This window comes from Phragmites australis, chromosome 11 (genome assembly GCF_958298935.1).
Source record: "Phragmites australis chromosome 11, lpPhrAust1.1, whole genome shotgun sequence".
In the NCBI taxonomy this organism is placed as follows: domain Eukaryota; kingdom Viridiplantae; phylum Streptophyta; class Magnoliopsida; order Poales; family Poaceae; genus Phragmites; species Phragmites australis.
The window spans coordinates 5,416,297-5,431,626 of NC_084931.1; the positions used below are offsets into that span (position 1 = coordinate 5,416,297).

The following is a 15,330-nucleotide window of genomic DNA, read 5'->3' on the forward strand; positions in this document are numbered from 1 at the left end:
TTGACACGTAGACAAGCAAATCAAATGAGTGTGTTGTGATCAAGGGCCAGGAGTGCCTAAAATTCATCAAAGGAAGCAACAAAAGGCTCATGCGTCTCAATCCTCTTTTTATGCCTCTTACATGCTCAAGAGAAACCACCGTGGTAAAGTTGTTGCTCTATATGTTGGTGTCCACACAAAGGATAGAATTGTGAAAAAGAGTATGTGGGTACCAAAAATTCTTGTGACTAACATGAAAGGGCACAAACAAATTTGGGTACCTAAAACAAAGGCTTAAAACTTGTTTTGTATGCATACTCCTCTGGTGGATCAAGTTGGGTGATCGATAGTGGATGCACAAATCATATGACAGGAGAGAAGAGTATGTTCTCATCTTTTGAAGAAACTGGGGGATCACATGAAAACATCATTTTTGGTGATGATGAAAAAGGTGAGGTAATGGGTCTAGGTAAAATTGCTATCTCAAGCGATCATTCTATCTCTAATGTTTTGTTAGTTAAATCACTTAGTTACAATTTGTTATCCGTGTCACAATTATGTGAGATAGGTTATAATTGTCATTTTATTAATGAGGGTGTGACCGTCTCTAGAAGGGAGGACACCTCAATAGCTTTCACCAGTAAGTTGAAGGGTAAACTTTATCTTGTTGATTTTTCAACGGATAAAGTGAGGTATAAAATTTGCTTGATTGCTAAGTCTAGCATGGGTTGACTATGGCATCGCCGACTAGCCTATGTTAGCATGAGAAATTTGTTTAAACTCCTAAAAGGGGAGCACATCTTAAGACTAACAAATGTTTCTTTTGAGAAATATAGGATTTGCAGTGCTTGTCAAGCAGAAAAACAAATTGGAGCTCCTCACCCCGCCAAAAATGTGATGACTATAACAAGGCCTTTGGAACTCATTCACATGGATTTATTTGGACCAATCGCCTACATAAGCATTGGCGGTAACAAATATGGCTTAGTAATTGTTGATGATTATTCTCGTTTCACTTGGGTATTATTTTTGCATGATAAAAGTGAAACACAAGCCATATTCAAGAAGTTTGTGAGGAGATCTCAAAATGAATTCGATGTGAAGATCAAGACAGTGAGAAGTGACAATGGAATTCAAGAACACTCAAATTGAAGAATTTCTCGATGAAGAAGGAATAAAGCATGAGTTCTCAGCACCCTACTCCCCTCAATAAAATGGGGTTGTCGAGAGAAAGAATAGGACTATCATAGAGTCGGCAAGAACAATGCTTGATGAGTACAAGGTCTCAGATCAATTTTAGGCGGAAGCAATGAACACCGCATGCCATGCAATCAACCGATTGTACCTCCACAAGATCTTGAAGAAGACCGCCTACGAACTCCTAACTGGTAACAAACCAAATGTATCCTACTCTAGAGTTTTTGGTAGCAAATATTTTATTCTCAATAAGAAGGCAAAAAGTTTTAAATTTGCTCCCAAAGTAGATGAAGGTTTTATGCTTGGTTATAGATCAAATGCCTACACCTACCGTGTTTTCAACAAGACCTTCGATTGTGTTGAAATTGCACAGGACGTGACATTTGATGAATCTAACGGCTCCCAAGTGGAGCAAGTTGATCCTAATGTTCTAGGTGATGAAAAAATTCCAAATGAAGCAATTAAGAAGATGGCAATTGGAGAAATCAAGCCCCAAGAATCACAAGAGCAACATATGGCCAATAATGACCCAAGTCAACCGTCTTCATCAATTCAAGTAGAGCCATCAACATCAACTCCTATGCAAGATCAAAATCAAGAACAAGGTCAAGATCAAGCTCATGATGATTTCAACAAGTTTCTTGATGATGAAGAGAAGACATTCAACCCCAATCTCAAGTGCCACACCTAAGAGTTCATCAAAGTATTCAAACAGATCACCACATGGACAACATACTTGGTGATATACAAAAGGGAGTAACCACTCATTCTAGAATTGCAAACTTTTATGAATGTTAGTCTTTTGTTTCCTCTTTGGAACCATTGAAGGTGGAAGACGCACATGGAGATCCGGATTGGGTGATGACTATGCAAGAAGAATTGAATAATTTCAAGAGGAATGAAGTTTGGACATTGGTGGAAAGACCAAACCCAAATGTAATTGGCACTAAATGGGTCTTCCGCAATAAACAAGATGAGAACGGGATCGTGACAAGAAATAAAGCAAGGTTGGATGCTCAAGGCTTCACGCAAATAGAATGTTTAGATTTTGGTGAGACTTATTCTCCCGTAGCTAGGCTTGAGTCAATTCGTATATTACTTGCCTATGCTACTCACTATGATTTCAAGCTATATCAAATGGACGTGAAGAGCACTTTCCAAAATAGATCAATCTCCGAATTGGTGTACGTAGAGCAACCTCCCGGATTTGAAGATCCCAAATGCCCACATCATGTGTATAAACTCCATAAGACGCTCTATGGGTTAAGCAAGCACCTAGAGCCTGGTATGAATGTCTTAGGGATTTTCTCATTAAGAAAGGCTTTGAAATAGGCAAAGTTGATTCTACTCTTTTTACTAAGAATGTTGATAATGATTTATTTGTTTGCCAAATATATGTCTTTGATCTTTGGATCATAATTTTCTACTTGTGATCATAGTAATGTAATGTTGTTTGTTGGCAGATCACAAGTGATAAATATATGTCTCATTTGCCCAACAATCTTTTCCCCATTGAATCTCAGCTCCTAATTCAATCTACAAAATCTACAGATCCCGGAATGTCCGGACTACGCCGGAGTATCCGGAATCTGACACTGTTTCATGAGCTTCTAGTTTTGTTGAGTTAACAGAACCCGGAGTCTCCGGGTCCACCCGGAGTATCCGGATTCTGTTACTCACCCGGAGGGTCCGGGTCACCCTCCGGGACGGGCTCTCAGTTCAGACTTCTGACTCCACCCGGAGTCTCTGGGCCAGGCCAGAGTCTCCATGTAACCCAGTCTATACAACAACCCCATCGGTTTTTCCTCGTTTCTAGCTCAGAATCTCCAGCCTTTCCTCCGGATTGAACCTCCGTGCTTCATCTAGCCCTAAAAGGTACTTTTCACCCGATCTCTAAATATCTTGGTCTAAAATCAAATTCCTTCGGTGAATATGTCCCTTATGGTCCCTAGAATCAATCCCTAGGAGGGTTTTGCAATGTGGAAGAAGAATCAAGAAAACCCCAAATTCTTGCCCTGGAGTCAGGTCACCCAGAGTATCCGGTTGGCCCGGATACTCTAGGTCTGCCAATTTTTCCAGGACTTCTTCAATTCAACCTTCTTTCTCAACCAACACTTATGCCTTGTCTTATATACCTTTGATGTATATCTCAGGTCCTTTGAGATGGATAGAAACAAGGGATATGGGTATGAGAGGAGGAAGAAACAGAAAAGTGACTCTCATGCTCAAGGCCAAAGCGATGCCCCTCCTCAGAGAGTTGAATCAAGAGGTATTCGGATTGAGGAGCCGACACAATCATAAAATGTGCCTTGGGGATCAACAAAGTTACAAGCCATGAGAGGAAGAGGCACTTTCAGGCCGGGAGGAACGGCTCCTGTGACAGCTGGACGTGGCAAAGGGAAAGTTGTGGATGCCGGTTCTAGCATCCACGGGGAGGATGATGAAATAGAGGAGGAGAACATTGTGCTAGCACCACTAAAGCTACACCAGCCCTACAGAGCTCATCAATCACATGAAATTCCAAGGAGGATGATTGATTACATGAAGAGAGCTGCTAAATGCAAGAAGGACAGAGGTGATGACCCGTATGAATATGAGAAAAGCGTGGCAAACCCCCGCTTTTGGAATGAGTTTCATGCCGACTTTTATGAAAGCTTGATTCTCACCAAGAAGAACCCTGTCACTCCAATGCAGTGGATTGATTGAGAGTATATGGAACAAAAAAAATGATCAGACATTCAATGCTGTCATTGTTGCTTGTGAGGAGAAGAAGATTAAGAAGTTCATGAGTCTGAAATGTGATTGGAGCGTAGAAGTGATTACCTAGTTCTATGCCACTCTTTCTTATGATCATGAGGAGAATCAGTCCATGTTCTGGATGATCGAGGGAGAAAAATACAGAATTTCATATCAGACATTTGCTCCCATATTTGGTTTTGACGTTCGTGACTTGCACAACTCAAAAATACACAATGAGAATCAATTGTCACCTGATGATATTGATTTTATGTGCTTGGCTCGAGGAAGGGTGATTCATGGCACAACTACAGGGATGAAGCTCTTCTACAAATATTTGAATAGTCTCTTTCGTCTCACTTTGAATCCAAAAGGAGGTGATGCAACCAATGTGCAAGGAATCTCAAGAAACCTTCTTGCACGGATGTCTAATGGAGGTGAACCCTTTAGCGTGATTGACTTTGTTTGGGAGGAAATCCATACAACCTCATATACTCCCAATAAGAGTTGTGCATATGCGCCCTACATCATGTATATGATTGAAAGGGTGACAAAGAAAAATTTCTTCAAGGAGGTGAAGCACGAACTTTATAGGGTGAGAATTGTGAGCTCTCGATCATCTCCTCCACCTGCAGCTCCCAGTGCACAACGAATGGCTCCTCAGCATGTTCCATCCTCTAGAGGCTCTCAGTCTTTTCTCAAGAGTGCACTCAAGGCAATATTTCGAGTCTGCACTCATAATGCCACTCAGATTCGAGAGACCAAGATGAGGACAAAGAAAATTGAAGCAAGGCAGAAGGAAATACACACTCACCTTGGCATTCAGCCACCTTGCTCTCCAATCATTCATGAAGAAGAAGCGAGTGAGCCAGAGTTTGAAAACCCTTGGGCTTGGTATGATGAAGCCCAAAGAGCTGTTGTGGGTCCCTCCCATCCTCAAGATGATGAGGAGACTGATGATGACGAAGAACTAGAATAAGCCGAACCAAGTTCTTCGGAAGATGGACATGAAGATGGATCCGATAACGGTGCCGATGATGACTATGAGGAAGACAACGGCTAATTTCTGATTCTGCTTCTCTTTCTTTTTGGTGCTTGATGCCAAAGGGGGAGAGAAATCCGATGTGTCCTGTCTATCTTCTTTCTTAATCCCTTCATAGTTTCCTTGAGACATATGTAATAATTGTAATGAACTATGTGGTGTGCTTGTAATAGACTTTTAAATTCATAAGACTAAATTTGTGCTAGTTTGATGCAATGATTTGGTTGATGTAATGTTTGTTTCTCTCTTTCTTAGATTTTGTGAAATATCATGTCATATGCATCACGTATATAAATGCTCACACACTTTGCACCCCACAAATTCTAAGATATAGGGGGACCTCTCGCAAATTTTCATTAAATATGTGCATTTGCTCTTATATTCTAATTTCAAGACAAAGCACACATTTAGGGGGAGATTACCAAATATCTTAAAATTCAAAATCTTTAAATTCTATTATCATTTATAAGCTTTAATCGGGTTGTCATCAATCACCTGAAAGTGCATCTAGGCCCCTTGTGAGTTTTGGATAATTGATGATAAACGATTAAGGGACTAATGGTTTTATCAAGTGTATGAACAGGTTTTAGTCCCGTTGAGAAAGGATAAAAAAAAAAAGTCCATGTCCCTCAGAAAGAAAGAAGAAGCGACATAGAGAAACTCTTAGATTCCAACTTGTTTTTAATTTGAATTTGAGTTTTATGAATGTTGTACTATTAAGAGGGATGCTTTTTGTAGTTTTGGTAGTGTCTTAGTGCTCAAAGTATTTTATGAAAACCAATTTTTGAGAGACACCATCACTCACGGACACCGGGATCAAAGGGTAGTTTTGTCTGGTTCCAGAGTCTCCGAGTTGGTCCGGAAACTCCGGACTCTATAGGTGTTCCGGAGTCTCTGAGTGAGACTCCGTGAAGAGCTCTCGGTTTGAGTTTATTTCTATGCTCAGAGACTCCGGGATAGCCCGGATACTCCGGACAATGCAAATGTTTCGAAGACTCCAAGTGAGTCTCTGAGAAGAGCTCTCGGTTTCTATTTAATTTTAAGCCCAGAATCTCCGAGTTAGCTCGGATACTCCGAATGCTGTTAAGGTCCGAAGTCTCCGAGTGAGACTCCGAGATAGGCTCTTGGTTAGCTAAGGCTTTTACCCGGAGTCTCCGAGTTGGTCGGGAATCATCGAGGTCTGATGCTTCCGGATCTTCCAGGCATCCTACGAACTAGAGTTATAGTTGGTTTTTCTCAAAGTGTTACCCGAAGACTCCGGGTGAACCCGGATACTCCATGTCAGTGTAACAGCTAATTCTGACAGGTTAGGTCCGTGTTTTTCTGTGCTACCCGAAGACTCCGGATGAACCCGGATACTCCGAGTTTGCCTGAATTGCACAGTAACAGCTAGTTTTTAGGGGAAGAGTATAAATACCTCTTCACCCCCTCTCATTCAATGCTTGCTGAACCACTAGTTCATTCACTCTCTCTAGAGCATTTAATAGCCCTCCCAAACCCCTCTAGTGCCCAATCTTTGCTAAGATTTGAGAGTTTGGTTTGGGGAGTGAGATTTGGAGCAAGAGAGCAAAAAGAAACTCTTTTAGCTTTTTGAGTTCTTGCCAAGCTACGAATTGTATTCTTTTCCCTTGAAGCTTTGTGCTTTTAGACGGCAAGAGGTCACCTGTAGTGCACCCAATCATTGTGGAGTGCCATGGGGAATTTGTATTACCCACGATTTGAGTAAGAACCCTAGCTCGATCTTTGTGGTCGCTTGGGTGAGGATAGAGTTGAAAAAGACTCGACTCTTTGTGAGCTCCTCAACGGACACGTATGCACTTCTTTGTGAGGTGGCCGAACTTCGGATTTAAATCTTGTCTCCATTTAAATTCTTGCAAGTTATTCATTCAAATTGCCAATTGAGGATTTGCCTCAATTTTATTGCTTGCGAGTATTTAAGTATAGCTTTATTGTTAAGTAGAAAATATCTATCTTAGAGATAGTGTGATAGCTCATAGTCTCTAGTAGATTCTCTTAAGCTTACTTTGTTTTCGAGTTCCTGTATAGTCCGGATAATCCGGGTGAACTCGGATACTTCGGAACTTCGGAGTATCCGGACTGAGCCGAAGTCTCCGGGCACTATTTAATCCGCTCCTGAGTTTTAATTTTTAGTACGACTATTCATCCCCCCTCTAGTCGACATCAAGGACTTTCAATTGGTATCAGAGCCTAACCTCCTACAAGGCTTAACCGCTTGGAGGAATTGGAGATGTCGGTATCCGGAGAGAAAAGCCCGAGAAGTCCCAAAGGTGAAACCTCAGGTGGTGGTTCTAGAAGACAAATGGATTCGAGAGATGCATCAACCGCCGGTGGCTTCAAAGAAAGAAAAGGAGTTGAAGTTAATTTCGATTATAGCAAATTAAATTCCCCTTCTAACAACTTCATCTCCGTGCCGTCCGGCCGTGCACCATTTTTTGATGGTACTCACTACGTCGCTTGGAGGCACAAGATGAAGATGCATTTAATATCGCTCCATCCGAGCATTTGGAGAATTGTGTGTGTAGGTATCTATTTTCCGGCTGAAGACATGGAGCTTACACCCGAACAAGAACAAGCCATACATAGAAATGCCCAAGCAACAAGTGTCCTACTTTTCCCCTTAAGTCCCGAAGAGTTCAACAAGGTGGATGGGCTTGAGGAGGCTAAATTTATTTGGGACACACTTCAAGTGTCACACAAAGGTACAACTAGTGTGAGGGAATCCAAGATTGAATTACTTGAAGACAAATTGGGAAGGTTTGTCATGGAGGATGATGAGACTTCACAAGCCATGTATGATCGGATGATGGTGCTTGTGAACAAGATAAGAGGACTTGGGAGTGAAGAACTCGATGATCACAAGGTTGTGAGAAGGTTACTTAGAGCCTTTGCTCCAAAAAATTCAACCTTGGTCACCCTCATCTGGGAAAGGAGAGATACAAAAGGCTCACCCAAAGTGATGTTCTTGGGAGAATACTTGCTAATGAGCTAATGGAAGAAAAAGAAAATGAAGTGAAGAACTTGTCCAAGCAAAGCTCCACTTCCAAGAACAAAGAAATAGTTTTTAAGGCAGGCAAGAGCAAACTAGTTGAAGAGTCCTGCTCAAGTGAAGATGAAAGCTCTGATGATGAAGAAATAGCTTTCTTTGTGAGAAAGTTCAAGAAATTCATGAGGAAGGGAGGATATAGAAAATATAAAAGAGATATGCCCAAAAGAAGAACTTCCAAGAGGGCATGCTATGTGTGTGGCGAAGTTGGCTATTTCATAGCGGATTGTGCTAACAAGAAGAAGGGCAAATACAAAGAAGAAAAGAAGGGCAAGCCATTCAAGAAGGACAAGAGCAAGGCATACAAGAAGAAATATTCGGGTCATGATCAAATTGGCGAGGAGTGGGATTCAAACTCCGACACTGACTCCGATGATGAAGGAGTCGCCACCATCGCCATTCGTGCCCCTACACCAACAAAATCATTATTTGGCGAAATGAGCGACGACGACACCCCCACATGCTCCATGGCAAAAGGGCGAAAGGTAAAATCATATCCTAAGCCTCTAGTTAGTGATAGTGATAGTGATAGTTGTGATGAAAGCGTGCTTAAAGGTCTTAGTAAAAATACTATGCTTAAATTCAAATAACTTATGGAAACAATAGAGGGTCAAGAGGAGATACTCGAGAAGCAAGAAGATTTGCTCATCCTTGAAAAGGAGAGAAGCCTTGAGCTCGAGGAACTTCTTGCTAAAGAAAGGGAGAAAGTTGAGAAATTAACCAAAGAGCTAAATTTGGCCAATAGCTCAATTGTTAGTTTTGAGAATGATAATTCTATGCTTCAAGAAAAGTTGTCAAGTTTAGATGAGAGTCATAAAACTCTTGAAGCACAAACCAATATTCTCAAAAATAGCTCATCCAAATCTAATGATGCAATCTTGCTCTCTAATGTTTCTACAAGCAATGGTTGTTCTCGGTACTATAACATAGCTATAAATGCTTGTGCTACTAACATTGAATCCTTGCAAGCCTTACAAAAAGAGAATGAGAGGCTAAATGCCTTGGTTAAGTATGGTTGCATTAAAACCTATAAATCAAAGGATGCACTATACAAGACCATTGAGGCCAAAGACAACAAGCTCAAGAGAGGTCTCGGATTTAACACGCATACAAGCAAATCAAATGAGCGTGTTGTGATCAAGGGCAAGGAGTGCCTAAAATTCATCAAAGGAAGCAAGTAAGCCGATCACACCTCTCAAGTGAAGCAACAAAAGGCTCATGCGCCTCAATCCTCGTTGAAATACCAAAGAAGCAGCAACCTCATCGAAACAACTGAGCCTCTGCCGGGTAGCTCAAAAAGGGGGAGGGACCTCCAAGGCGACGCCTCCAGGGAGGACGCGACGTCAAAAAATGCCACCGTCACCCACCCGGAACATCGGACTTGGGTTTTCACCCAAAGAGTCACCCAAAGGTGGTGGGAGGCACCACGACAATGCCTCAAGGGAGGGGAGCGGCGCCGGAGGGTGTCACCATTGTCAGCACCAGCAACAAGTCGAGATAGACTTTCTCCCAGAGCCTCCCACCCCCCAACCACGCAATCGAACCGGCACAACACAATCGCCAAATCCACACCGTCAATGGAGCCGCCACCGACACCTCACACGCGTGCCGCCCACAAGGCCACCACCAGACATTGGGCTCCCCACGGGCCGAATCTGGTGGGAGTAAGACAGATCGGCAATGGGATGAGCCCAATAGGCACCGGGCGGCTGAGAGGTGAGCGACACGCATGACGGTGAGCTCCACCACCACGACCGCACGCTACAACCGCCGCACCGCCCCACACCAAGGAGAACAGCTCCTGCAATAGCTCACAGCCAAGTCGCAGCAACACAGCAGCCCACGACGGCGAGCTCCACCACCACGGCACAAGGCAGCGAGCCCCACCACCACAGCAGCGAGCAGCAACCGCCACATCGAGAAGGCCACCATTGAGCGGGACCCTTCACTGCAATGGCGCAGTAACACCACACATATTGTCTAGCCGAAGCATGCCTGCCCGCACGACGTTGACTCCAGCCTCCAATCAAAAGCAACCACCCACCACAGGATCCGGCCAACACCGACCAAATCCGGCTTTCATCACATGGAATCGGTCGCCGCCATGCGGATCCACTCGACAACGACTAGATCCAGCCGCCAACACCACCAGCCGGCGCCACCACGACATCCACCCCCCTCACAGATTCGTGCCACCTCCTCCTCTAGCCGCTTCACCACACAGATCAACGACCGCCTCCACCTCCTCCTCTGGCTACCTCCACACAAGTCTGCAGCCACCATCTCCTCTGCCCCCCTCAAGCGAAGAACCACGGCCGACCCCACCTGAAGTCGCCCTCGAGCCTGCGGACAGGAGCCGAGGCCTCCAGGCGTATGGCTTCGCGCGAGATCTAGCCGCCAAAACCGGAACCCAACCATGTGTAGCCCCGCCGCCGCCATCCTTGCAGTTGTGTGGGCTTCCGGCAGTCTGCTCAGGCAGCAGCGAGGCGGCAGAGGGGGAGGAGGGGTGGCGGTGGGCGGGGGACTTGGGAACCGCCCAAGTCGCCCTTTCAAAATGCATGGATGCATATGGTTAGCTCTAGAGCTTACATTATGTGATCTATTTGAACTCTCTACCCACAAATCTATATGTCATCAGAAACCTTGAATCATCTAAGAAATGAACCTTGCATTGCGTCTATTTTAATACTTTTGTTCTTACGGCTATAAGTGCAAAGAACATACCTAGCCTATGCAAATGCACGGGGTTTACAGTACTACGATAGTTACATGCATCTTCCGTAGGCCTCACATACTGCCTCCACTCCAACACATACAAGTTCCATCATCTGCCCCCGCTAAGCGCCCACGACTCGTCGTCCCTGCAAATATTTTCCGCCGCTGGCGAATCGTAGCCGCGCGATCCATGCGAAAAGTCGGACGTAGTCCTGTTATAGACCTGCCGCGACAGAACCGGCAGCGTCACGTCCTCGGACTGCAGGACGTTCATGGCCTGCACAATGGACGGCCGCACACCCGGGTCCGGGTGCGCGCACCACAGCCCGACAACGAGCACACGCCGCAGCTGCCACTCGCAGCTGCAGCCGGCGTCATCGAGCTTGCCTTCAGCCAGCCTCTCGTCCACCGCTTCCAGAAGCGTGTTTCTGTCGTACAGGTCCCAGATCCACTTCAGCAGCGGGATGACCCTGTCCGGGTGCTCCATCTCCGGCCGCCGTCCGGTGATGATCTCCAGGAGCACGACGCCGAAGCTGTACACGTCGGACTCGGTGCTCGGCCGTCGGGAGCGGATGAACTCCGGGTCTATGTACCCCGCCGTGCCCATCACGACCTGCGTCGTCCGCGACCCGGCTCCGTGGTCAACGAGCCTCGCCAGCCCGAAATCCCCTAGCTTGGTGCTGTGTGATGGGCCGAGTAGTATGTTGCTGGGCTTGATGTCGCCGTGCAGGACGCACTGATCCCACTCCGTGTGCAGATAGCGCAGTGCAGAGCCCAGGCCAAGGATAATATTGTATCTGTTGATCAAACAAGTTAACAAACTGAAATTAATCTACTCTACTGGCATGATATAATAAATGGTGAAATCGATGGTTTGGTTTGTACCTCTGTGACCAACTGAGCAAGCTGCCGTAGAGGTGTCTGTCAAGGCTGCCTTCCGGCACAAGCTCGTAGACGAGCAAGAGACCCCTGCGGCTGTCACACCAGCCTAACAACTGCACAAGGTTCCGATGCCGCAGCCGGCTTATGATCTTCACCTCGGCCTCGAACGCCTTCCTCCCCTGCACCGACGACTCAGCAGAGAACATCTTTACGGCCACCAGGCAGTCCTGATCGCCGAGGCTGCCCCGGTACACGTTGCCAAAGCCCCCACGGCCGAGCTTCTCCTCCTCCGCGAAGTTACTCGTGGCAGCGGCGAGCTCGCGGTAGCCATACCTTCTAGGACCCACCCCTCTCTCGAATTCAGCGTGCTCACGTTCTCCATCAGAATCGCCGTCAGTCATTCCGTTCAGCTTCTTCCATATGCGTCGCCGGCGCACAAGGCAGCCGACGGCAGTGCATAGCAACACAAGAAAAGCTACAGCCGCGGGCACAAGCACAGGTACTAGCCGGCGTCGCCCTCCGGTGGTAGCCTTGGATTCTAGAGTGGAGTTGAACGACCAGGACAGCACCTGGTGCAGCTCGATGCAGTCGCCAGTGGCCGCAGAGAAGCCGACCGCCACTTGCTCGGGCAAGTTCCCCTTCATGTCCACCGGCAAGGTGATATTATATGGTTCGCTGTCATCGATCTGGAGATAAACTGCTAGGATACCTGTGAGGTTGTTGTAGCTGATCATGCCAGTCATAATGGCGTCTTCAGAGACCAGGCCCTTGGTCACGTTCTTGTAGGCCTTGGAGTTGATTGAGTTGACGTCAATACCCACATGGTTTTGGCTATGGTCCCACTGGGAATTGTAGAACGTATCAAACTCCACCGCGACGACCCTATCGTCGCCGGTGGCGTTGAGGCTGTTACTGTCGTTGAAGAGGGCGAGGTTCCAACCATAGCTGTTTGGAGGAATCATCGATGGGTAGTGCGCGAGGAAGAAAGCCATTCCGTCGCCGCTGCCGTTACATCTGTGGTAGAAGGTCTCGTCTTTGGGCTTGATTTGGAAAGTGAAGTTGGAGGTGAAGCTGGCTAGCTCGCCGGTGGTGTTGTCCCAGAGTGGCACCGGACGCGCGTATGATGCACGGCCGACGCTGAAGGGGTCACCTCTGATCTCGTTCTTTGTTAGCTCGAGCATGCCGGGGCCCATATGCGCGTCGCGTTCGCACCTAAGCTCGGCGTCGCATGGGTCACCGGAGCTGGAGAAGTTGAAACTAAAGGAGAGCGAGGTGGCACGAGGTGCATGGATCAGCAGATAAAAGAGACTGAAGGACAAGAACAGAAACTGGCGTGAGCTCGCTGCCGGCATGCTTCTGTTTGTTTAGAGAATATAAATGGAGACGGGGAAATGGGTGTACTAGCTTCGGCTTTTATCGCCCCTGGTTACATCCATGGGTCTGGTCAGCAAGGTGGAGCGACTATTTCAACTCAGAATTTTGAACTAAAAAAATCGAACTTAGAAAGTTTCAACTCCACCAAACTTCTAAGAAAAAAAATTCAAATAAAAAAATATCAACTCTAGAAAGTTTCAACTCCACGAAACTTCTAAGAAAAAAAATTCAAATAAAAAAATATCAACTCTGCCACACACGATTTTACAAGGCCAAATCGGATGTAAACTACATATATGCTAGGATCAGTTTCATCATATATACAGTGACGTTATTAGTGATAATAGTACTATAACATATAAAAATAACTTTATTGAAATAAATACCAGAATTTTAAACAATAGCGGAAGAATACGAGAAAACTCCAACGAAAACTTCAGAGCACACCACAGGCAATCGATTAGGGGCAACGCGATCTAGGACGCTCCGTCTTCCTTATAGTCTTTAGCTTCATTGATCTCCGTGTAGTCTTCTCTAACTGAGCAGCATTTATTATTGAAAATACCAAGGGTAAGTACATATCGTACTCAGTAAGTGTGGGAAAGTATGACATCAGGGCTAAAGATAAGAAAAGCTTGACTCAGGTTTACTGCATCTATACCATCCTAACCTAGGACTCAAAATAAATACAGCATCCTATTTACTATGTGTGACGATACTAACTCCATAAGAACAGCTCATCCGATTTCACCCGACTACCAAACTCACCAGGTATCCCACTACCTAGCTACCAACTCATCAGGTTACCACCACCCGACTACCAGAACCAACCATCCAAGATCTCCCATTAATCATGAAGAAGTCCAAGCTCGCTCTTAACCGTGAGCACGATTGATATATCGGTTTTACACTCTGCAGAGGTTGCACACTTTACCCACGAGTCATGATTCCCATATGCCCGTGTCGTCCAAGCACTTACACACTTCCTTCGGTGTGTGGCTGGGTCACACTACAAGATATTTCCGAAGCATCTCCCAGCATGCATTTACCCACTAAGATTTCATTGTCGTACATAAGTGGAGGAATGCTTCACCTCAGAGGCCCCCTCTTGTGCCTGTAGGTAAAAGGGAAGTCCACACAGACTCCTTCCATACAAGTCCACATAGACACCTTTCACACCCTACACCACCATATGTCCCATACAATATTGGGAGAACAACTAATTATTTGGTCAGGCCATACCCATATAAACCTCGTGGTTGCGCTGTTGTGCTGGGTTACATGTCCATGAACCAGTCCTTAGCCATCGACTTATGCAAGACTACCACTAATCACAGGGGTAAACTAACCATCATGAATACCAGAGTAACCAAACCACTTGGAACACATTCACAGGTCAACCAGAGATAACCATAACATCACAACCACCTTCGGTCCACTTACCCAAGCCCCTAAGTCTCCATGTTGCTATGATAAAGTTACCAGAGCAGTTTATGTTTCATAAATCATTAGATAGATTAACATTTAAATCACTCAACTTGACAGCACAACAAAACAATCCTACCCACGACACACAAACTACAACATAGGTGACAAGGATAATCATGGAAGAATCTAATAAACACTAGTCATGGGATTTTAGAAAAATTTAGATGCAATAATTGCCTAAATTGAAGTTATAATGAAGGAGAACGGGCTTTCGGTAGATGGATTAGGTTGAAAAGGAAAGACTGTTTTACCGGAGTTATCTTCCTATGAGAAAATGTTTTATTGCATAATCATTGTGTCAGGCTTGACAACATCATTGCGCAAGGTTCAAGAAGTATATGACTGACTAGGCTTCGCTGACTAAGCTAAGGAGGATGATGTGGCGTTGACTCTGCATGCCATGCGAGCGCCGTCTTGGATTAAAGAAGGGGTACACTGATGTCTAGTCTCGACCGCCTATGATGGATAAAATGGCTAGAGGTTGCGCTGCTGGGTTAAGGATATTGTCGGTGACACAGTGCAGCGGTGGCGGCGACAGCTCGGATTTCATCGGAGACGACGATCGGGCGCATGGTCACTGACATCGATGTTGAGTTTTAGTGGTGTCTAAGTGAAACGAGGGAAGCATGTCATAGAACGTGGAAAGGCTAACTCAGCGGTATGGTTGGTTTTAGAAAGGGTCCTCCGAGGTAGCAGCAAAGCAACGATGACTCCTCTCAGGTTCAACCGTGGCCTCGTCCTGATACAGTGATGAAGATGAACGCATTCTCGGATAATGGCTATGAAATTTGAGAAACCGTCTGAACAAAAACATTCATATTTCCTAGGAACAGAATTCTATGGCATGAATTTG

The 15,330-nt window shown here is 45.5% G+C and overlaps 1 protein-coding gene across 1 annotated transcript; it reads right to left on the reverse strand.

Annotated features, from left to right (window-relative positions):
• Window positions 1–10,648: 10,648 nt before the first annotated feature.
• On the reverse strand, window positions 10,649–12,982 carry LOC133884245 (L-type lectin-domain containing receptor kinase IX.1-like). The gene is made up of 2 exons (XM_062323593.1): window positions 11,619–12,982; window positions 10,649–11,530 (listed from the first exon to the last, which is right to left on the reverse strand). The coding sequence occupies exons 1-2, from the start codon at window positions 12,965–12,967 to the stop codon at window positions 10,843–10,845; spliced, it is 2,037 nt and encodes a 678-aa protein (XP_062179577.1). The 5' UTR covers window positions 12,968–12,982; the 3' UTR covers window positions 10,649–10,842.
• Window positions 12,983–15,330: the final 2,348 nt, after the last annotated feature.